This window comes from Sciurus carolinensis, chromosome 3 (assembly GCF_902686445.1).
Source record: "Sciurus carolinensis chromosome 3, mSciCar1.2, whole genome shotgun sequence".
Lineage (NCBI taxonomy): Eukaryota > Metazoa > Chordata > Mammalia > Rodentia > Sciuridae > Sciurus > Sciurus carolinensis.
In genome coordinates, this window is record NC_062215.1 from 25,555,848 (window position 1) to 25,579,251 (window position 23,404).

Genomic DNA, 23,404 nt, shown 5'->3' on the forward strand with positions numbered 1-23,404 from the left:
CTTGAAAGAAGGTAGATAGCCTTTCCTAAAATTTTTTTTACATTAAAATGTCTTTTTCTAACCTATAATGGTGATTAAATTGTTTAAAATGTCCTTTCTTGAAAAAATAAAAAGCCAGCATACCTGTGTCAGACCTCCAAGTTATTTGGAATTTCTACTGGGAATTTCCAAAGAATTCAAACAGTTGGAGTCCATTGGCTTAGCTGAGGGTTAAAGAGCTCCCTGACCCCCAACAGTGGAAAGTGAGACAGGAGACTCACTTCTGGTTCCCGTCCTCCCAGAGTCCTGCCACCTTCAGCTGATGCATTTGGGTGGGTTTCAGGCTTCCTACTCCAAATATGGAGAGAACTGCTTCTGGCCTAACCTCTCCCCAGGAGTGTTCTAAGGATAAAATGTCACGTACTAAAGAGCTTTGGGAAAGCAGGAGCTCTATAAATATATGAGATTACTGTTCCTAAAGACAGCTGGTAGGTTTTTGATGGGAAGAGCTGAATGATCCCGCAGAGACCCAGGACGATTTCTCTGCCAGGGCATCTGGGGAAAATGACCAGCTCCACTCATAAATGTGCAAACTGTTCCCTGACAAGTGGAGCCAGACGGTGGAAGCTATGGGCCTTCTGAGCTTTACTTTCCTTCCTTGGAGGACACAACTCGGGGACATACCCAGGAACCTACTGCAGGTCACCTTACGTTCCCTTTTAGGTTTTTCCATCTCTAAAAAATGCAGGAGTTTGCTCAGTCCTCTTCACAAGGGTATTATGGGGCAGTGAGAAAACACATCATCTATTCCTAAATACCCATTTCATAGATTATCCAGTTAATGTTTAATTCCTGTCACTTGGAAGTCCTTTATAAAACAATGTGATTTTTATTTCTTTTAATGTTTACTTCCAGAATAGCTGTCCCTAGAATAATACCCCAAATCACATTTGTGGGTCACTCCCCTTGCTGTAGGCTTAAGTAAACAGGAGATGCAAAATCACTATACCATGAGCCTGTGCAAGAACAGTAAAGGAGATGGACCCAATGCTGTGACCAAAATAGAAATAAGTACAATGTGCCCCAAACTAAAAACACAGGGCTTAGAGAAATTTGCATGCTGGTTCCCTCCCTTCTGCACATAGCTGAGAATTAACTGCAGATGAAAGTCCTTTGATCTTTAGAAACCTGAGGCATCAGGCCGCCCAGGGTTAGTGATCAACAACGCTTCTGTTTTAACTTGTCTGGTATTTCACATTATCAGCCCTAATGTTACAAGCTAACAGTGGTACCGATTTTAGTCAAATCTGGCACTCTCTGGTCCTGTAATGCTACAGGTAAGTATGTCACCTGGGATAAGCTGGCAACTTACAAAACATTTTCAGGTTATCTTCAAGTTGAGTGAAATGATGGCTATTGTCCTGCCATGTGTTCTCATTGGAACTGACTAAAGGGGTGAAAAGGAGAGCAGTCAGGCAGTTGAAAACCCCTTTTCCTGCTTGGCAGTGCTGCCAAAGCTCCATTTACTACTTTCATCTTCCTACACTTTCCAGTCAAGCCTCACCTTGCCCGGACAACTTCCTTTGTTGTTATCCCTGCATTTCTGAGAAGCAGTGATTCGTTCCTATCTCCCAATTAGACTGTGAGCCCCTAGAGGGTAAGTACTAGTTCTACTTAACTGAACTCCCAGCATGCTCACAGTGGGTGGCATCCAGAAGGAAATAAATGTTGGATGAATGGACAGGAGATTGAATGAATACATTAGAACAGGGCTCCCAGCCCACCACTGGTAGAATAGTCTTGCCTACGAGCCATCTCTCCAGGATGCTGAGCTGCTGTAACCTGTCTTGCTCTTCGTGATTAGTATTAGGCATTTTTGAGACAGCTAGTTGGGAATGGCAGAAGGAAGAGGTGGAAGAACCAAGTCTGATAGCCAGGAAGATGTCTCTTGTTTAAACAGCAGGCTTGGATGATGCTTGTCAGCCCTGGCCCTGTAACACCCTCTAGCCATCAAACAATCTGCAGAAGACACTGGAAGAACTATCAGTCTAGCAGGCAAGAAGCCAACTGATGAAACCATCAGGATAAAAAAACAAGCAGGGAAATGGTGGAAAAAGGAAGTTAGTTTAGCCAGATGTACTTAAAACTTCTCTCAAGGAGTTCAAAATGGGGGAGGGGGCTTTGGAGGCAGGGCTGCAGTGACACCCTGGCCCCTAGGGAGCGAGATGAGTGCAAGTGAGGCAGGGTTTGAAAGTCTTCGGGGGAGGGGGTGCCAAGGCAGTGCTCAGGAAGGAGGCTGGGCTCCCATCTGGAGAGCCAAGGGGCTGGGGCTGCTGAACAGATGGAGGGAAAGTTGCAGCTGGTGGAAATGCACTTTCATGTGTAAAGTTTGGTCCTTGGAGGATTGTGATTTCCAACTCTGAAGGCAGCAGTGGGCAGGTGGCTCTGCTCCATGCTCCGCCTTCTCCCCCATTACCACCCAGAAAACTCTACAGTGGCTCTGTGCCAGGACTCAGCCACCATGCCTTCCGCCAGCATCCCTTTCAACAGGCAGAAGCTGGCATGGTGACACCTTGGCACAGCCAGGATGGCAGAGGACTGCAATGCTTTCGCAGCTGAAGGGGGGCAAGGGAATAGGAGGATTAATCCAGCCTCCCTGGAGGGAACCAGGTGGACTGAGAACAGACGGGGAGATGGAGGGAGGGAATAGGAAAAGTACATTCATAGACTTTCCAGAGCTGTTTATGATACATGCAGGGGGTCTCTGTCATGCTTTGGCTGAGAGAAGGCAGTGGGGAAAAGAGAAAAACTAGCCGACTCTGGGACTCTGGGTTCATTTCACCCCAACCTTGAGGTGTTTCTTAAGGAGAGAACAAACCTTTAGTTTTTCATAACATGTTTGCCCACCCAAACTTAAGAGAAATGATTCCTACATCCTGTAGCTCCAACAGACAGCCACCTGTCTTAGCATATTTAGAGCCTCGCCCGTGGGAACAGAGACTGCTGGCACAACCATACAATCTCTCAAGGTTCCACCCTATCATGCTCAGGCTCTTCAGGAATCACCTGGCCAACCATGCCACCCACCCAGCCAGGGGCAGGTGGGGTGCAAGCAAACCCCTGCCTCTTCCTTCTCTCTTTATTTGTACTAAGACTATGCCCCAGGTTATCAAGAACAGAAACTGCCCACTCATCTTGTTAAAATCCAAGAGCTTTTTTTAGAATATGTGATTTTGCTTCCTTTGATTAAAAAAAAAAAAAAAAAAAAAAAAAAAAAAAAAAAACTGGAACTCAGTTCCTTATCACTACCAAGTCCATTTTCCCAAGAGATGTCACTGCTGGAGATAATAACTTAAGTATTTTTGGAGTGGAGGTAGTCTTCTCTTCCTAGTGGGATGTCTTCTTTGCTCCCTTCCCAAACTTGGCATCAAGACCAAGACCTATGAAAAAGAGAAAATGGACTTAGTTTCATGGGGAGATACAAAACCTACCAATGATCTGGGGGAGTTAGTCTTGGTTCTCCAAATGGGAGCTTTAAATAAAACAAATTTCAGAACTATGGTTTTATATAATTTTCTTAGAGACAACAGAATGGCATCAAATGAAAAAAAAAAAAGACCAAGATACTGATAATGGCAAATATACATGTGTGTGTGTATACATATATCAAGACTGAAAGAAAGTTAAGTCAGAATGTCTAGGATACCTCTCTTAGCTCATCCGTGGCATCACAAATTAGTACAGAAGAGCATAATAATTTCGTCCTGTTCAGTATCTGGGTAAATCAAGTCAGTGGAAGGAGACCACTTAAGAAATGCACATTAAGTATACGTTAAAAAAAAAAGAATACGTTAGAAATAATGCTTCCCAGGGTTGGAGTTGGAGCTCAGTGGTGGAGCACTTGCCTCCCATGTGTAAGGGACTGTGTTCAATCCTCAACACCACATAAAAATAAATGGTTAAATAAAGATATTTAAAAAAAAAAAAGAAAGAAATGATGATTCCTTTTCTTTTTTGAGAAAGTTTTCTCTAAAATAACTAAATGTATTTTTCAAATACATAAAGACATTTTAGGGAAAAAAAAATCTAAAGAGCTCTGTCATCACCCCTCTGTGTAGCCAAGAGAGGTGTCTGCTCTGGATGGAACTTACCCAGGAACACAAGCACAGTGCCTACCCACTGCATGGGGCTGATGGGGTTGGCAAAGAGGATCACAGAGGCCAAAATGGTGAAGAACTTCCGAGTTGTGGTGATGATAGAGCAGGTCAGGGGACCAAAATACACAACTGTCATGAAGATGAAGCTCTAGAGAATGAGAGAAAGGTGGCTCAGGATGATTCTTGGGTATCTACCATTAGGTCTAAAGTAACAGACATCAGGGCTAATCTTGACACTTCTTCTTCCAGCCAGGCCAGTCTTTCTTAGAGAATCAGTCACTACCACAGGGAAGCCAAGATGTGCCGTCTCAAGAACTCACCTGACCCAGGGCACTGGTCAAGCCAAAGAGCAGGATATTATAAATGATGGTCGGGTACCTTTCAGCAAAGCTCAAGAACTCCCAGAGTTCCCCAGTGAACAGGATTCCTGAGAAGAAACATCAAAAGATGTATGGCACATCTTATGTGGCACACACACCTGCTCAACTGCCATGAAGGTGGGTATGGAGAACTATATGGAGTGAGTTTATATCACCTGTCATGCATCTTTCTCTTTTTTTTGTTTGTTTTGTTTTCTGATTAGAAAAACTAACTAAACACTTGATTTGGTGAGAAAGGCTTGAAAGTTAAGGAGTTACTTCCATCCTGGTGATTGAAGTCAGCAAAGATCCTCAGGTGTTATGGAGACAGTGACCCATACACCTCTAGCTCAAGAAAGCTCCTTGCATCAGTCACCTCCAGTCACCAGCAGCCTCTTCCATTAACCCAATGTGCTGCACAAAAAATACTTTCTATAGGCACCTAGATTTGAAAAATTAGGAAACACTCATTTCAAAGTAAAACATAAGCCAAGGAAAGTGGCACTTGCCTAAAATTCCAGCTACTAGGGAGGTTGAGGCAGGAGAACTGTATGTTTGAGGCCAGCCAGGGAAACTCAGTGAGACCGTTTCAAAATTTAAAAAGGGCTAGGGGTGTAGTCTAGTGGAGTACCCATGGGGTTCAATCCCCAGTACTGGGGAAAAAAGTGCACTAATGTTTGCATTCAGTGTATATGTGTTTGTTTTCCGTGAACACTACTCCAATATCTCGTTTGCTGCGTAAGAGGGAAAGTTCCCAGATACTACCATGTGTTTTACGATATGTGTCTTCTCAAGATATCTGGCACAGGTAGACCCCTATTGTGTTAGTGACAGGTAGCAAGCAGATCCTGCCAGTGCAGTTCATTCAAGGAAGGTTTCTCAGGGCTTAGACAGAAGGGCATCTTGGAACCAAGTCATGCCCTTGGTCTGTGCAGTTAGCAACTGGCAGCAGAGACAGGATCAAATGGACGAGAGCAGTCTGCCCTCTGGTGATACGTGGAAAGAACAGCAGAATTGCTCCTTACCAGCTCCTAGCAGCAATGTTGACCAAAGGTTGATGTTCAACATCATATGGTTGGAGCCTGTTTGGTAATGAGCCCGCATGTGGTCCTGGGAAACGCCTGTCAGTCCATCCAGGGTCAGAGACAATAGCTGGGAAAGAAAGGGAACAACCTGCAATGCAACCACCAAGACCCCTTCCTAACTTGGGACATAGGATTCCTACTCTCAAGGCTCCTCAAAAAGCCAATACCCTTGGACAGAGTCCTAGGAATGCTGTTGTCATTTGGTCCTGGGTAGAGGGTGGGGAGAAATGATACTAGCTGTCCTTCCCCCAGGCACTGAATTGACAGGCTAACGGAGCTGCAGAATGGAACCGTAATCAGAGTAGAGCAGGAAGTCAACCACTTCCCAACATAATGTCTTGAAGCTGGTGGATAGGGCCCAAATAGGCTGTGGTGAGCTATCCACATGCTTCCATTAAAGCTGGAGAAGAGAAATCTAATCCCAACAGGTTAGCTTCCTAGCTTGGAGTATAGTGCTCCAGAGAATGGATTCTGCGGTCAGACTGCCTTGTTTGGAATCCTGACTCCACCATTTAAATAGCATGGGACAACAGGCCTCAGTTTCTCCATCTGTAAAATACTTTACTCGTGTTATAAAACAGAATCAATTAATATGTAAAAGATTTGGAATGGTGCCTACTATATAAGCAATAGCTCCCAGTGTATTATTTTCTACTCTGGCCTTCACATTGCTTGGAAGGTCACAGTGAGAGCTACATTATTCCTTCTTTCTCAGATCTCTACGACCTCACATTAGGATCTAGAAACAAGCCTCAGAAGTTATTTGTTCCCCAGAAGGAAAGCTGAGCTGTAGTTAAATGTTTCAGGCTTTCCATCATGGGTTTAGCAGAGCCCTATAGGAAAAACCAAAAATGGGGGGCAAGGAATACCACAACCTCTCTTAAGACACGTAACCAGCTTTCTGTCTCCTAAGAAGGACGGTCCTCTGGCTAACTTTGCCAGAAAATGCTGCCTTCCCCAGAACTGCATACCAGGAGTAATTCTCCATAGCCGATTGTATGTTCTTCCATCCCGACTGCTTTCTTGGGTTTGTACATAAAAAGGGCCACTCCAGCCACAATTAGCAACACACACAGGTACTTGGCCAATGGGTACTTCTTCTTTAAGAGGGTCACCCCAAGGAGCATGACTACAGGGAAAAATCAGAGTGGAAAATTCAGGTACCCACAGATACCAATTACCCCAATACCCTCCTTCCAGGAGCCAAGAAAAGACTCAGGGAGAAAAGAATGTCTGAGAAGGAAGTCCCAGATAGAGTGAGAGGAGGGGTGCCAAGCTGGCACCTAGATAAAGATGATTGAGCAACAAGGTTCAATAGAGTACAATGTGGGGAAAAAGAGGACAAAGGTGAAAGGTACAGGAAGGAATGAGGCATGAATGGGGAACAGTGGGGAAAGATGAGGGGTTGAGAAAAAGAAATTGATGAGCAAAATGGGACTTAGGATGTGTAATAATGATGTAAAACACATGGACCACCAAAACGACTGACCACATGAAGTTGACTAGGCCAGCCTCTAGCTTCCAATGAGGATTATCAGCCTACGCACACCACAGGAAATGGTAAAGAAGCCTAGATGAGCAGGGAGGACTGAAGGAAACTCTCTGGAGAGAGCTATGGTGGGATGATGAAATCCAGAGAGACACAGACCTCTCTGGCAGAGGAAGAGTGGGCTTATTCCAGGAAAAGTGAGGACAGAAGATGGAGACCATCTTCTTCTGCTTACCTGGGATTGGCTTGCAGGATTTACCAAGGACCTGAAATTAAATTCAGCAAATAATTTCTGAGCATCTGTGACATGCCAGGAACCAGACTGTGTGTCACATTAAGTAAGCCAAGGGCCTGCACCAGAGACATCAGCCTCAGAAAGTAGCCCTGTCATGACCCAACCCACCACTAAATCTCAGCTCCATGGTTTTACACACTTTGAATTTCTCAAACACACTCTTCCATGGCTGTTTCTTTTTGTTTAAGTCACGGACATAACAGAAGACCCCTTAGTCCTTTTCAAACAATTCTGAGCCAGCCCTCATCCCACCCTGAAGTTTCACCTGGGTTGGGTAGTTGACAAACTGTAGTGCTGAGTTGCTGGAAACCATGGCACCCAGATAGGAGACAGAACAGGCAGCATAGAGCCAGCTCCGAGTACGATCCACCCTGGCAGTGTCAAAAAACTGGATCACTGGGAGAAGAAGAAAAAAAAGACATACAAGAGAAACCTGGTGGGGCTAGGATGGACTGCTAAGCAAAAGTTGAAGTCTCATGAAAGGAATTTGCCAAACTATTTCTATCCTCTTAGACTGGGAAATCTCTGAAAATTATTCAACTCTCCAATTCCACCTAAGTCTAACATAAGACCACATGTTGGGTGGAGATGGGGGTCTCATTCCTTTCAAGGGAAGACTTAGCCCTGCTGCTAGTCTCCAGGAAACAAAGAAAGTTCAAAATATGTTTGAAGATGACACACAAAGGAAAATCAAAGGGACAAAGGAAAAAATGTTTTAAGTAATCTCAATAGGGATTTGGAACACATAAGACCCACTTTCTGTATATTCCTGGCTCAAAAGTTGGGCTAATTTAAGGAAATAATATTTAATCTCATTTCAAAATCATTAGTTTTATAGACTGCAAAGAGGTTGTGTGATTACTAAAGCGGGTGGAAGTTGAAAAAGTTAGATTTGAAGGCTGAATCAATGCCTAATGCCCAGGATATGGGTGGCAGGGGTAGGGGGCCCTCAACAAATTACTACTTAGGTACTCACAGATCTTGGCAAACACAGCATTGATCACACACTGGATGAAGACCAACGTTAAGGCAAAGGTAAACGTCTCCTGTTTGGCTCCCTCCCCATACTTTCCTCTTGTTCTAAGAATGAAATACACGAGAAAAAGGGAGAAATTAGTATATTTCACTCAGTTTCATCTAATGTGTCCAGAGCCACTGAAGGCTTTGGAGTTATCTTGCCTCTCTGGATGTAGAGAGGAGGTGTCTGTCAGGATCACTAGGCTCATTTACAAAAGGAGTTGATTTTATTGAATGGAGAAAATAAATACTCCAGTCTGTGGATCCTACAGTCAAAGGAAATTATATCCGTAAAGGACAGAGTTAGCGGATACAAGTAAAATTTGACAGTGAAGCTAAGTACCCCAGGCAGAAGTATTTGGGTTAGACAGCAAAGCTGAGGGCAAAAGAACAGGCTGTGTGCAAACATCTGGGAGTTACAAAGAGGAGCTGATTCGGGTCAAGGAAACCCGCTCGGGAGTAGAAATTCCAGGGTTTTTTGTTGTTGCCTGTTTGATTTTTGTAGGGGATTAAACCCAGGGACGCTTAACCACTGAGCAACTTTTTCTATTTTATTTCGAGACAGGGTCTCGCCAAGTTGCTCAGGACCTCGCTAAGTTGCTGAGGCTGGCTTTGAACTCGGGATTCTGCCTTAGCTTCCCGAGCTGCTGGGATTACAGGCGTGCACCACCGCGCCCAGCAGTTCCAGGTTCTTAAAATCAACAAGAGCAAAAACACTAAAGGAAGAAAATTAACCAGGTCGCGAGAATTAGCGGGTGGCTCAGCTGGGGATACAAACGTAGTGAGTGAACCAGAGACAGGGGGAAGAACAAGAGAAAAGCCCAGGGCCAGGAACGGAAGGCCTGAGAACTGGGCCGCAGGCTGGGCAGGGGGGACTGGATGAAGAGGAATGTCTGCGTTCCCTCCCCAGGGGTCCGCTCACATCTTTTCCTGCAGGATCCCATAGTAGAAATAGCAGATAAAGACACCAAGGAAGCAGAGCGGCAGGCGCAGCCGGTCGGGCACCAGAGATTTGCTAGCGGCCATGAGACGCCCGGACGAGCTGATAACAGACCCGGTCACAGGCGGTAACGGCACCGGCGGCGGAGGCGACAGCTCCAGGCGGACATCGCCGACCGGCGGCAGGGGCCTCATAGGAGCTGCATGCGACCGCCGCTCTCTAGGCCCCCAAAAGTCACCTCCAGAACTGCCCGCTCAGGGCTGCCGAGAGGGAAACTCCTCAGGACGAAGAAACCGCTTTCTAGGAAAGCAGACCGGCCCTGGGACCTTGGCTCCATTCCTGGTGGTCAAGAGAGTCGGCCGTTGCGAGGTTAACGCCTCGCTTTCGAGATTTTCCTACCAGGCATCTCCGAAGACAACTGCAACCCGGAGCTCGCCGGAGTGCCTTGGGAGATGTCCGGGCGTGTAATGATGACGTATAAGGATGTGGAGGTCACTAATTGGCTACGCTTAGCGAAGATAGACAGGTGGGCGGGGAAGGAGGAGGCACTCCGGCAGAGCCGATCAAATAGTCTTTCTTCGGGTCAGCAGCGGGGCTTCTGCTGGGTCCTAACACCAAGAAGGAGAGTGGAGCTTGGGCGCCCTCTAGCTGCTGGGCAGCGTCAGCAACTCGAGCCGGCTCCTCCAGAGCGTTCAAGGCCTGGATTAGAAGAGCAGCAGAGCGGCGGGGTAAGCTGCTGCAGGTCAGGGCTCTCTTGTCACTTAAGGTCAGAGCATACTACACGTGTAGACTAAATTCTGAGCCAAGGTTTAGAAAACTAGAGATCATTAGGAATAGCCGCGTTGTCGCCCCTTGACTGTTCTGAGGATCAAATGAGTTGTTTGTGAAAGTGTTTTATAAACTGTAAATTGTGATGTGCATATTTAAGATATTATTAGTCATTACTCTTTTCTCAACTCTTATTTCCTCACATCCTGGAGGTGGAAATGCAAACTTATGGAAGTGAATTTTCTTCAAGGCCTTCCAGTTCACAACAATGGAGCAAACTCTTTGGCTGACCCCTAACTTCTTTCCCACTATTGAGTCTTCCTTGGCCCCCCCTCCCCGACCCAAGGATTAGGTCTCCACCTCCTGAACAGAACTGCCAGAGCAAGACTGGGCACCAGGTGTTTCCACTGCCACCCCCAACCCTCCACTTAATGACTGGCCCAATTCTCTGGTGGTGGGCCCCTTGGACTCTGAGTTTCTAGCAGCCTACTCCTTTGGCACTGCCTCAGGCAAAGGAAGGAAACGCTGGGCAGCACCACACCCATTGCCTGGGGCCTGACTCACTAAGGCTTTGGGGGCAAGCCAGATATCTTTGATGGGGAGGGAGGAAGTAGATAGGACACAGGGTCTGACCCCAGCTCTTTTTATTGGTGGTGGGCAGGGGTCCCCACCACACCTTTGCTCTCTTGCCCCTTTGCTTACTCCACTGAATCACGTGGCACTTCCAGGGAACCAAACAGCAGCAAGGATGAGACCTGAGTTCCAGTCCCAGCTCTGCTTCTTTGCCAGCTGGAACCTCAAACAATTCACCTGACCTCTGAGTCAAGTTTCCTCATGTGAAATTAATGGCAATATAATAACAAGCAGGAGAGCTTTGTCATTAGAAACATGGACAATGTATTCAGATGATCAGGTTTCTAATCCTAGCTCCCCGACTTGGTGTCTGTCTTTTGGGAAAAGTTATTCAATCTTTTTGACCTTCCCACATTGGTACAATGGGACTTATCACATTTCTCTCCTTGAGTGGTTGTCATATTTTGATGACATTTCATGTGAAGCACCTAACATGGTGTCTGCTGCTTTATCAAACCAATGAATGGTAGTACAAGTGGCCTGAGATAGGTAGTTATGGTCATTATTGCGACTGTCCTTCCGGTGGTCAACTTTCCACCCACATAGTGGGGATGTCTTTTGTGAGAATGCTTTGTGAATTTCAAAGCACTGTCAGAATGTTGGGATGGTTCCCCTAAAACCTCAGAACTCTTACAGGTGCGGCACTGGACCGAGAGGCTGCAAAAGGACAAGGACAGTTTCTCCGCATTCTCTAAGGCTGCATACCGTGCTGGGGGCACTCACTGAGAATACCCAACAGGAGTGAAAGCTTCCCTACTGTGCCATGAGAGTCCACCTGAATGGTCGTCCTGATCCTGTCCCCCTTGCCAGTGCAAGGGTGCACTGTCTCCCCTTGGTCACCTTCATTTCCTCTCTAAAACCTATTCTGCTTAGACTCAGAGTAACGGGTAACTTCCCTAATGATTCCTGCAACCCACCTCCAGGACACATGGTTCTGGACAGATTTCTCATGGGCCTATTCTTTTTTTTTTTTTTTTTTTTTCCTGTATCTTTGTGAAGAGTCCAAATAGCACCCAGGCCCACTAATTATGTATTAAGTAAGGGCTCCTTCTCTTGAAGACAGGAACAAGTGTTGAATATGGTACCCTGTGTCTCCACCCCACTCCTCCTACCCCAGGTATTTAACAGAACTTCAGGCTGCTGGGAATACTTATTGATTTATTTGGTCTATTAACACCAAGATCTGCAAAAAACAATCTCTAAACACAAGATAAGAAAACTCGAACATTAACATTCTTCTTCAATTTTGTGTAAGCTCTGCAGTACGGAAAATATACAAACTTCAAACAGCTGCAAAAATAGTGTCTTTGGGAGAAAATAGAGTTTCTACATCAATACAAGAAAAATAGGCATTTTTCTAATCCAGCCCAGCCCTGGGGCAGGTGGAGGGTGTAGAGTCACCACTTGCCACCTGGAGGAATGCCAGCCCTCCCTCTCCCCCACCACCCACCAGGGGCTGGGCTGCTGCTTAAGACAATCTTTAGTCAGGGTGAACGTGAGATGAAAATGCCACTTGGGAAACACTTGGTTCCTCCCTCTGCCAGCAGCTGAATTGGTCAAGTGTTGTGCCCTCTAGGGCCGCTTTGGTCAGCTCCTCCAAAGAGAGGGAGGCACAGAGCTGGGCTGTCTGTCTTCTGGTCTGCTCTTCTGTGTTTCTGGAGGTGGAGAGGGAAGGGAATCTGGCCTTCCCCTCTCCTTCAAACACAGCCAGCTTACTCCGCCATAACAACAGGAGCCTCCTATAAGTCATTTGGACTCGCACCCTGGGGTGGGGGCCTCAAGACCTTTTTGGGTGAGTTTCCACTGAGTGAGGGAAGCGCAGGTACACAGGTGTGAGTTGTAAGCTGCCCAGCTGCTAGTGGAGAAGGCAAGTCCCCTCACATTTGGAGGGGCTGGTGTCCATCAGAAAGAAGACCTGGGGCTTTGACACAATAAGTGAAAGTGCTCGAAGGCCGAGAGGGAAGGACTCCTCTATCCCCCTTGGGGAGCTAGAGAGGGGCCTGCCACCAAGGCACTGGTCTCCATGGTGAAGTTGAGGGGCTCCCTTCAAACCACCAGGGAACTCTGGAAAAGCACGGACTCTTCTGATGGTGGGGTGCGCTGCCATGGCTCAAATGGCAGTGGGGAGGCCTTGGAGGCCTCTGGATCCTTCCGAGATGGTGTCCTGGGGCTGGCAGGGGGAAGGGGAGACCCTGGGCTTGAGGGGCAGTTACGGAAGATAAAGCCCATGCCAGGGAAGAGTGGTTTCATCAAGCTGACAGGGCAGAAGGCTGAGCCGGTGGGGTTGAAATGGACTTTGTTCTTGTCAGGACAGGAAGTCAGGAAGGCCAGGTCAGGACCTGGGGACCTGGAGGATGGAGAGAAACAGACACATACACACAGAAAAATGGTCAATGAGAAAGGGTGAGAGATGTTGCCAACAGCTGGATAGCCAGAGAGCGGGGTCTCTGCTCAAACAGGATGGTAACTTTTTTATTTTAAATGGCACTGGGGATTGAACCCAGGGGTACTTTACCACTGAGCTACATCCCCTCCCCTTTTTAATTTTGAGAACTCTAAGTTGCTCAGGCTGGCCTTGAACTTGCAACCCTCTTGCCTCAGCCTCCCAAATTGCAAGGATGACAGACATATGTCACTGAACCCAGCTCAAACAGGATAGTAACTTGACCAAAAAATGAAAGACTACAGTCTGTCTTTAGGCTCCTCAGCTCTGTTTTTTTAAAATATGGCTAAACAGAGGAAACAATTTAGCTAGAAATAGGATGAACAGTTTCCTAATAGTGTGATTCTAGAAGGAGACCAAGGGATCTTTTCAATGGAAAATATTCTTCAGGGAATGGTGTTTGAGGGGCAGACCACATGCCTGAGTACTACTGACATTTTGAGCTGCCTAAGTTTTTGTCGTAGGGGTGAAGTGGGGAAGCAGTGTCTGGAGATTGCAGGATGTTTAACAGCATAAACCTTGGCCTCTGCCCAGGACAGTAGCACTACCCACAGTGCCACATTCTTCCCTTTCCACATGCAGTTGTGACAACTAAAAATGTCTCTTGACATTGCCAAATGTCCACCTAGGGGCAAAAAATGCTCCTGTTGAAATCTACTGGCCTTAAGAATCTAATTCTTGGGGCTGGGGAGATAGCTCAGTAGGTAAAGTGCTTGCCTTGTAAGCACAAGGCCCTGGGTTCGAACCCCAGCACCCAAAAAAAAAAAAAAAGAATCTAATTCTTAAACACATTTGAAAGGCAAGATTATCAAAACTTTCACTGGGAGGACAGGACAGCAGCAACTAAGAGAGGGTCATTAGACTTTCTCTGAAGATCTAGAGTCTTAACGCCCCCACATCTCACCTTTAATGTAGGAAGAATCATCCCTGCCCTTCTGACCACTGAGAGAAATGAAGGATGAAAAGAGGTGAGTTCAGTGAGCTCTTGAGTAAGGAATCCTCATGATAAAAAAAGGAGAGTGTCTGGTGTGAGCAGTCCTGAGAAGCTGCTGGCTGTGAGGCTTCTGGTGAGAAGGCAAAGGCCTGGGAAGATGATGGAGCTCCATCACTGGCGGTTCCCATGGTTACCTTTTCCTTTACTTTTTATTGAAGTAAACTATGCATGGAAAACCACATGTAGGGTAAAGATTGATACATTAATTTCCATTTTAATCCTAGAATCCTCATAATTCCAAGGCCTGAGAAAAAGAGTGAGGTGGGAGAAGAGCAGAGCGCTGGCAGGGTGGGAAAAGGGGGCAGAGTGGGAAGATGGGCCCATGTGCCAGGGGAAGGCCTGTGGGCCTGGGGACTTCTGTGGCAAGGTGTCCCCACCAGAGAAGTGTTTAAAAGAATCCTCTTGGGGCTGGGGTTGTGGCTTAGTGGTAGAGTACTTGCCTAGCATGCGTGAGGTACTGGGTTCAATTCTTAGCACCACATATAAATAAATGAATAAAATAAAGGACTGTCAACATCTTAAAAAAAAAAAAAAATCCTTCTTTATGGAGGAGTGGGGAATGGGCAAAAGAGGGAATGTTTTTGGTGTGCCACCAAGAGGAGACCAAGCAACACTCCAAGAACATGAGTGCAACCAGCATGACCCTGAGCAGCCAGATTCCCTCCCTGAGAACTCCAGGCGATCTTAGAGGGGACAGCAGCTAGGAAAAATGTGGCAAAAGAATCGCTACATACAAGAATGTCCCAATAGGAAAGGTAGTGAAATGAAGAGACCTCATGAGCTACAGAATTTCAAACCCAGGATGTCTTAAATAACAAATTGGTCACCACTCTCTTACAAGGGTAATGCAGAGGCAGGAAGCTAGATGAGATGAGAAGACTGCTTCTGGCATTATAAGTCTGTGGAAGAATCATGACGTGCAGTAGCCTAATTTCTACCAGCATTTCCAGGTTGTGACTACTCACCTATAACATGGAGTGAGGGAGTGGGAATCTGAGTGAGGGAGAGCCTGGAATCTGCTTAAGCTACAAGTGCTGGCCTCTTGCTTCCGCAACACCTCAGAGAACCCAGGGGTCTTAAAGGACATCAGGCAACAGCAATAGCAGGAACAAACTCCCACCCTCATAAGTTGTCCTCTCCCTCGTTTAAGATACAAATGGTGCCCTCAATGCCCAGAACCTAGTCCTAGCTCAAGCTTCATTCACACACCATGACTCAACTCCCTGACTGCCCCTGAAACCACAGCTTCCAAGGTGAATCTGCATGATGGATATGAAGCTGCAGGAGAAACCGAAGGACCTGTATGGGGCCTGCTAGGGGGTTATGTATGTGCTTTGAAGATCAGCTCTCAATCTTCTAACAGGAAGGAACTGTGAAGAAATCAGCAAAAGAATGGCCTCTGAACTATCCAGTCTGGTTTGGAATATTCCACAGTCCTTATTTGCAAGGTCTGCAAATTTCTGTCTCGAAGTTCATGATACTTGAACCACTACAGCCACAGGGTGAAGTACTACTAGTATTTTCTCTCTCTCCCACTCTCTGATCATGGTCTAGAAAATGTTCACACCTTCCCCAGGGATAGGAGGGAAAAAAAAAAAGGAAGAAACAAAGGGTTTAGGTTTCCAATATCTTTCCTTTCCAGCTCCTGCTGCGCTTATGGCTGGCATGTGGGTAGAGAGCAGGTTTCTATGGAGATAATGATAAGCAAAGATTCAAGTGCTCAGAGTAGGTAATGTCAACAAGTTTGATCATGGGAAAACTGCAATACTGAAAATCTGATGTTGCCAACACCTCTAGACAAGACAGAGCCCAAGAGTGAAAAAGGGCCTGTCAGGTGGGATAAAACAGGGCTTGCCCTCCATCTTTGTCCCTCCCTCCCAGGCCCTGTCCATTTGATGTACTCACGTGGCCTCTTCAAACACACGCACTCTCTCACAGCCTTCTGGGGGCTCCCGTTTGAAGACATAGCTGTGATTGGGCCGAGGGGAGGCGGCAAAGGCAAGGACTGGAGATGGACTGCCATCTTCAAGGAAGGCTGGGTGGCCTGGAGAATAGGCTGCAAACAGAGCAAGACCGAGTCCAGGAAGGCCTCTGCTTTCCTCAGCTCAGACGTTGGGTGTTAAGGGGTGAGGCTGGGAGGTACATGATAGAGTAGGTGGTAGCAACTGTGCTAACCAGGCTGCTGTGTTTCATACTGTACCTTAAAAAGACTTATATGTAGCTTACAGACATACATAGCATATGACAGAATATGAGAACAGTGGAGTTGATGGGAAAAGAAGGTCTTATGCCAACTCTGCATTCCCAGGAGGTGGAAAAGGACTGGACCTCAGACTTAAAGGAATCCTATAGGATGTCCCTCTCTGCCTTCTCCTGAGACTGTGCTGCCCTGACTGACCCTGCCTGCCCGCATGGCAGGGCTTCTCCTTGCTGCAGTCTGGAACACATACTCCTCCTTGCAGGGAGCACTCTTGTACTAACTCTGAGGAACCACCTTTACGCAGCCCCACTCAGAGGATAAAATTCTTATTTTCTACCCAGTGACTGTACTTTGCCTAGGTTATAAAATTCACTTTATCTGTATTTCGCTCACATTTATTCCTTCTTAACTGCAGGCTCTATTTACCTGTGTGTATTGTTAGATTGTTCTGTCCCTGAGAAATCCAGTCTACCTCATGTGCCCTTGACCAGCCTACCTCATGGGGTGGCTGTGAGAATCCAATCAGGTGATGCAGGCACAGTCTTTATAACATATGGGTCATTAGTAGGAGGTAGGAATCCTATCTCCCCTTCTCCATGAAGAGCCAGGACACAGGAGAAAGTCAGGCTTTGGAATCAGAAAGTTTGGGCATCTGTCTGGTCAAACTGGGCCCTGGGCAAGAGACCACATTCTCTTATTTTGATCATTTCCAGTCACCTTGAAGGCTCATGTTGGTAATGAGTAGTGTGCTGGCCTTCTACTGTAGCACACTAAACCTCATCCAAAAGTGGAGACAGGAAGGATTGCTCTTCTGGACTCCACTGAAGATTCAGTAAACGCATAGGTGCAGAATTTATAAACTACAAATCAGGATGTGATGAAATGGACAGTACTATTTGTATAGTGTGCAGAATGAGAGACTAACAAAGATATTCTAGTTGGCTCACAAGTTGTGCTGGGCCTGAAACTGCTTGGTGGGAAGAGGGAGAGAAGCCCTTCCTGTAGTCCAGTGTCAGCCCTGCTGCCTCGGCTCCATGGCTTACCTTTGTCAGTGGGGACGGATGCCAGCTCACTGGCACCCCGGTGCTCCTCACGGCTGGCCTGGCCAGAAGGCTGGGGGGATGCCAGGAGCATGGAAGGAGAGCTGGCAAGGTTGCTGGGCTCCAGCAGGAGGAGGGAGTGATCACAGCTGCCACTCTGGGGAGGAGCAGGAGCACGGTGTCCATCAGGGACCTCAAGGATCTGACAGAGAAAGAGGGGGAGACTCTCACTCCAGGATCTTTTCAGGCCTATAGCACTGCAGTGACCCTGAGGGTACCCCCCACATCCTTCCTCTCAGCACCCATTCATAACACACACAACACAACACCCTGGGCTCCAGACCTTTTCCCTGACCTCAATTCCATATCCCCCAACCTCAAGAAACCCCATTTCTCCTGCCATGGCACTTTGTTCTTTTCCCTCCTAGCCTGGCAGTCCAATGTATAATGACACATTCATTTGTGCAGTGTGATCAAAGTGTCACCCCGCTAGTGTACAAGCCTCATGAGGGCAGGGACCTCTGGGAACACAACAGTGAGTGCTGTATGCAGGAGGACATAACAGGGACAAGCCACCAAGATACTGTGTGTGCTGTGAGCCATCACAGGGTGAGCATGCAGACGATTATCATGTATTAAATACCTATTGCTCCCTCCTTTTTAAACATCAGTAGTACTCGAACCCCCAGCTCACTAAACCGTATGCATGTTTTGGTGTATATGAAATCTTGCATGTATCCAAATTAAAAATCAACCAAGAGGTAAATCATAAACCTAGGAGTGGACCCACTAGAATTATATTAATACTGTCCAACTGGCATTCCCCAATTGTACTGCGTCAGTATAAAAATGTGCCTGAGACTGCAGAAAAGGTAGCACAGAATTCTGCCTGGGAGTGGGGCAGGGAGAAGGCTGCGCAGGGGCAACTGGGCACAAGGATGGATGCGTGTTAAGGTTAAGCTGGAAGGAGGGAAGTGGTGACAGCAACGGGGTGGCATGCGCTGAGGTACAGGTGGGTAAAGGTGCCAAAGATTCAAGGAACAGTGAGCTGGCAGTTTGGCCGAAGAATGATGCCTCGCCTGCTGCTCCCAGCTGGGGACCTCCTCTACCAACCTCATTCCTTTCCTCTATTCACTATCACAAAGCCTTCCCCATGTCCAGCCTCCACCTCTGCCACCCCTGTGCTTAAGTCCACTTGAGACTAATGAGCTCCTCTGTGTTGCTCGGGCAGGCAGGTGTTTGCACGTTCTTGTTTACATATCTACAGCCTGAGAGACCCAAACAGGGCCCTCCCCTCTCCCCTGACACCGCCTGTCCGCCTGTTGGTGCGTTCAAGGAGCAGCTGCTACTCACCCTCAGCAGTTCCTCTTCACCCTGCTCCTTCACAAACACCTCCTCCAGCTCTTGGTTCAGCCCTTCCAGGCTCCTGTGCAGGCAGGGGCTGAGTCGCAGGACTGGGGACCCTGAGGGGAAGCTGGGAGGTGATGCCTGAGGAGGAGGCAAATGAAACAATTAGGTGAAGCCCCACCGAGGCCTGTCCAGGAATCAGTTCTGACCACAGGGTAATGGTCATGTCTGCATAGCAGGACCAAATGAATAAAGAACAATTTGGTGACAGTTAGATTGCCATCGGCCCATTTGGTGGGGTTTTCTCTGAAAGTTGGAACTTTAAGGTCTAGAGTGTGATTTTAGAGTCATTGCCTCAATTGCACAGAGATGGGGATAGAGGACAGAGACATTCAGAACAAGAAGGAGCCTTTCCAGTATCACTCAGACAAATCTGAGTTTGGACTAAAACTTCACCTGGTCCCCCACCCGGCCACAAAGCATGCAATGTGGTGGGGTTTAGTAGCTATAAGACCCAAGAGAACTCTGCCCAGTAGGACAGCCCGCTATGGAGGAAGACAGAGGGGAGCAGATCTGGGGAGAAAACATACCCTCAATGCTCCCCGCACAGCATGGTCCCCTTGGAGTGGGGAGCCCCGCTCTTTCTCCTTCCCGTTACGGCTCAGCTTTGTCCTCTGCAGTTGTTGCTTCAACTTGGTAATCTAGCAGGCGGAAAGAGGAAGAGCAGAGACTTGTGAAGCAAAGCAAAAATGTACTGGGTCCCTCCTCCCAGGTGTGGTCCCTGACACGGGCCCACGAAGATGCATAAAAGGGACATGGAAGTTAATCTTCCATCTCAAAACGACTCAGTGGTGGTTAAAACCTGTGAAGATCAGTTCCTCAAACAAGCTGGATGTCTCACTAACCAGACTCTGGTATTTTTAAAACAATACTACATATTTTATAAATGGATCAGTCTTCCACAAATTGAAAATATGCAACACTGGAACCTTGTGTTTCTCACAGATTAAAAGGGCACGGCATGCTGCTCCACTAATAGCAGAGGAAGGTGTTTTGAAAGTCAGTGCCATACATTCTCAATGACCCCAGTGGCCCTGAAACCAGAAGGATAGAAATATTTCCCCCCATTTAAAAATATACCATGTAAGAATAGGTTCTCTAGAAGAACTACCCCATTTCATCTTGACTCCCATGCCCTGTCACAATTACAGAGTATCATCAAGTATGGATATTCTCCTTATCACATTTATAGTTCTGGACCTCCTTGCCCTCAGCTGGCAAATGCTTACAGGATGCAGAGCTATAGAAATGTGAGCCTAAAGAGAATTCTGGCTGCTGTCCACAGCCAGAAAATTTATGAAGAAAAATGCTTTTGGATTTGCCATCATGGATCACTCATACCACGACTCCCCACACTTGGTGTGAGTAACTTGCTTACTCTGATCGTTGAAGACTTTAAATACTTTTTAATTCCTTCTTAGCCTTAAACTTCCAGTGCATTCACTTCATACTTTCTCACTGTTTTCAGCAATGAGTAGGACAGGAGCAACTTCCTTTGTGAAGGGTCAAGAGTGAGTCCTGGCAAGTTGATCCTCATGACATGTCAGAGGAGCCCTGGAATTCCAACCTGTGCCTCCCAACTCAGCCTCAGTGCCCTGAGCCCTCCTGAAGCAGAGGAAGGGCCAAAACAAAGCATTTAGGAACACATAATTTTTCTCTTCTTTTCAAAAAATGAGTAAATAGTTAGGTGGTAAGTGAGGTTGGGGGTTCCTAATTCCCTGGAACTTGTTCCCTATCTTCCTTCAGTTTCTGAACCACTTATGTGGCTCCAACCTCAAATGTAAAATGACAACAGCAGCGTCTGTGGCCCTGTGCCTGGTTGCTAGAAGGCACCAGCAGCTCCTGGCCTGGTCCTTCCCTAGCAGGAGGATCTAGTTTGCTGGGTTGGTGCTGAAGGGCCATCTCCTCAGGAAAAGGAGGCAAGTGACACTGGCAAGTGAAGTGTGGTTGCCCTTTGGAGCATCCAGGGGTCCAAGAGGCAGTTACCCAGTTACCTCTTTTCGGTGGTCTGTGCTGCCCCAGGACGCTGAGCGCTTATGTGTGCAGGAGCTGGCCCGCTCGCCGTCTGGCTCTTGCCAGGACAGGGGTGTCTATAGGAGAGAAACACAATGAGACTGAGCAGTTTCAAAGGCAGGCCCAGGAAGCAGAGTTCCTGGGTAGGGGCGGTGGCTTGTGCTGCCTTCTGCAGCTGCTCATCGACCTCCTGTTGTGTTCTTCCAGCAGGAGGACACCAGCACTGCCTCCTGCCTGGTGTATGTCCTCCAGGAAGCTCTCCTGGTGCCCCAATAGTGCCAGCCTTCTCTTGACTATTCTGGCTCTCAAACAGGTTTTATACCCCCAGTTACTCTAAGTGTTCCCAATGGTGAGGACAAGTGCTGTTCCTCCTCTCCTAACCAGCTCTGAAAGGGCACAGGCTCAGGGAACCCCTGCAATCTTTATTCTGTCACCCTTGGTGTGCCTAGCACAGGCCCAGGAGCCTGGGGAAAACAGTAAACAGACAGATCCAGGAGGAGTCAGTACTTGGTAAAATAGAAAAAAGATCAAACACCACCCCCCTCACTGCCACTGAAGCAGGAGGCTTCTGTATAGCGCAGTGCCTCAAGTTTGCTCCTTGATCTGCTCCCACACACAGAATGGGTCCCCACAGTCCTCCTGAATGAATGAGCAAGGAGACCTTTTCAGAAAGGAATGAGACAGATTTCTGACCCTTCTTGCCCTTATCATTTCTTGTCCTAAGTCCCCTTGCCCCTCATGAAGAAGGGCTCTCTGTCCCCTATCTTTCCTACCCTGCTGCATGAAGACAGGGGCCCAAGATGGAGGAAGGGATGGCGGGCATTGTAAAACTACTTCCTGGGCCCCCGCTAAGGGAGGAAGCTGAGAGGCCCAGATCCCTCCCCACCACCACCATCCCTACTACTTCCATTCCAAGGGAAGGGCCCAAGGGGAGCACTCCAGCGGGCCCAGCTCTCCTGACTTCTGTGCATGCACTGCCAAGAACACGGCAGTCTGGGAACTGTCTCCTCTAAGAGATCTGCTGGCCTCCCCTGAGAGGTTGCTGCAAGCAGAGAGGGGGAGGATGGGGGAAAACACTAGTACTCACCACCCAACAGCTGCTAAGGGGGAAGCTCAGCGGGCAGCCTGAGCCGGATTGTGAGAGCAGACTGCCATGTGTGACAGCTGTGTGGAGGGGGCCACTGGGAATGAGCCTCCTGACTCTTCCTGCCCCCAGCTACCCACTGACCAGGACCTCTGTTAGGCTGTGCAACACAACCAGGGTGAGACCATCCTAACTTCCTTGTCCTGACACTAGTGTCACCAGTGAGGACATCCAGAGATTCAGTCCCACCCTTCCTTCCTTAGGACAAGGGCAGAGAGCATATCCTATAGGCCCACAGTGTAGGCTCTTGGGATGACGCTGGCTCTGACAGTTTCTGGAAACCAAGCAGCTGGTCTTATACCACATGCCCATGCCTCTCTAAACCAGCTCCTCTGAAATGGCTACCACGTGTACTGAAGAGGGAGGAGGAAGCCCATGTCTCCCTCAGCCACCTGGACCCAGCAGACACACATCCTTCCCAGGGTGTCAAAACCAAGCCTGCAAATGACTAGATCTGTCAAAGCTGAGTCCCATACAAACCTGTCATCCCTTGAAAAGTGGCAGGGTCACAGAAGAGGAATGACAACAGCTAAGGAGATGGTGCCCATCTCTTCCTCCAGGAAGACACTAAGGTCACAGAAATATGGTGAGAGGGAGAGAAAACAGCTACGTGGAGGCTGCTGCTGGCTACTCACTAACATCCCCACAAACTCTATGTCTTGCTCCTTCTGGGATGTGTGAGAGGTGGAAGAAGACATGCAGGCCAGCACAGGATTTAGAAAGGATGTGAAAATGTGGCCGCTGGGATCAGTTCCTCCCCCTATCTATTTTATCCACCTCTCTGCTCAAGAATACCACTGTTGCCTCTCCTGTGGAACATACTACGAAGGCCTCACTTGGTCTCAACACCACTCCATGGCCATAGGTATCACCATCTCACCCTGCATCCCAGGGGTTCTCTGTCTTGCCCAGGCAAACCCATCTCTAGCTTCTTCCTCATACTCAGCCCTTGGCCTCTAAGCCTGGTCTCTGCACTAAGATGGTCCACCTGACAGCTATTCTCAGTCTCGTCATTAGGGAGCCTGCCCTCACTCGTCTGCCTCATACTGGGTGCTCCCCTGCTTTGTGTCTCCCTGGGCACATGGGTGGGGTCTATCACTCCTGCATTCAAGAGTTACTGAATATATATGATATGCCAGGTACTGTTCTAGATGCTGGGGTCACAACGGTGTACAAAACAACAAAAATCCTGGCCCCCTAAGTTTATATTTTAATTGGGGACAGAGTTTAAATAGTGATTGTGCTAAAAAGGGAAATAAACAAAAGGGGTAGGGACACTGGGCAGAAGGGACAGAATTTGAAATGCTAGGGAAGTTCTCAGTGAACAGGTAACATCTAAATAAAAACAGGAAGGAGGTAAGGAGTGAACCACGTGGATTTGTGAGGTGATGGAGGGAGAGTGAGTGGAAAGACCCAGAGGCTGGGCAAGTCCAATGTTTCA

The 23,404-nt window shown here is 47.6% G+C and overlaps 2 protein-coding genes across 4 annotated transcripts in view; both read right to left on the reverse strand.

Annotated features, from left to right (window-relative positions):
* Positions 1 to 3,243: 3,243 nt before the first annotated feature.
* Slc35b1 (solute carrier family 35 member B1) lies at positions 3,244 to 9,531 on the reverse strand. Of its 2 annotated transcripts, none has more exons than XM_047547714.1 (9): positions 9,304 to 9,531; positions 8,341 to 8,444; positions 7,630 to 7,760; positions 7,305 to 7,335; positions 6,552 to 6,709; positions 5,521 to 5,647; positions 4,457 to 4,563; positions 4,131 to 4,284; positions 3,244 to 3,419 (listed from the first exon to the last, which is right to left on the reverse strand). In XM_047547714.1, the coding sequence occupies exons 1-9, from the start codon at positions 9,513 to 9,515 to the stop codon at positions 3,367 to 3,369; spliced, it is 1,077 nt and encodes a 358-aa protein (XP_047403670.1). In that variant the 5' UTR covers positions 9,516 to 9,531; the 3' UTR covers positions 3,244 to 3,366. The 2 variants fall into 2 exon arrangements, with proteins under 2 accessions (XP_047403670.1, XP_047403671.1); XM_047547715.1 differs by having other exon boundaries at positions 3,246 to 3,419; positions 7,630 to 7,735; positions 9,304 to 9,325.
* A 2,329-nt stretch (positions 9,532 to 11,860) lies between these two features.
* Positions 11,861 to 23,404, reverse strand: part of Fam117a (family with sequence similarity 117 member A) — a 42,656-nt gene continuing 31,112 nt past the window's right edge. Inside the window, exons 3-9 of one of the 2 annotated variants that reach the window (XR_007107795.1) lie at positions 20,801 to 20,896; positions 19,337 to 19,447; positions 18,753 to 18,887; positions 17,403 to 17,601; positions 16,065 to 16,215; positions 14,070 to 14,248; positions 12,932 to 13,069 (exon numbers count right to left, since the gene is read on the reverse strand). Coding sequence is in view for 1 of the 2 variants with exons in the window: in XM_047545892.1 (XP_047401848.1) it covers positions 12,769 to 13,069; positions 16,065 to 16,215; positions 17,403 to 17,601; positions 18,753 to 18,887; positions 19,337 to 19,447; positions 20,801 to 20,896 (993 nt within the window). In the remaining variant the exon portion in view is untranslated. Of the gene's footprint in view, positions 13,070 to 14,069; positions 14,249 to 16,064; positions 16,216 to 17,402; positions 17,602 to 18,752; positions 18,888 to 19,336; positions 19,448 to 20,800; positions 20,897 to 23,404 lie in introns of both variants that reach the window. The other variant, XM_047545892.1, reaches the window with a different exon arrangement.

Excerpts from the sequence above, each read along its gene's own strand:
- Slc35b1 (XM_047547714.1), bottom strand. The coding sequence starts at position 9,515 with ATGAGGCCCCTGCCGCCGGTCGGCGATGTCCGCCTGGAGCTGTCGCCT. Across the intron at positions 6,710-7,304 it reads ATCCTGCAAGCCAATCCCAG|TCATGCTCCTTGGGGTGACC; the intron begins GTAAGCAGAAGA and ends TTTTCCCTGTAG. Across the intron at positions 5,648-6,551 it reads GCTATGGAGAATTACTCCTG|CTATTGTCTCTGACCCTGGA; the intron begins GTATGCAGTTCT and ends TTTCTTTCCCAG.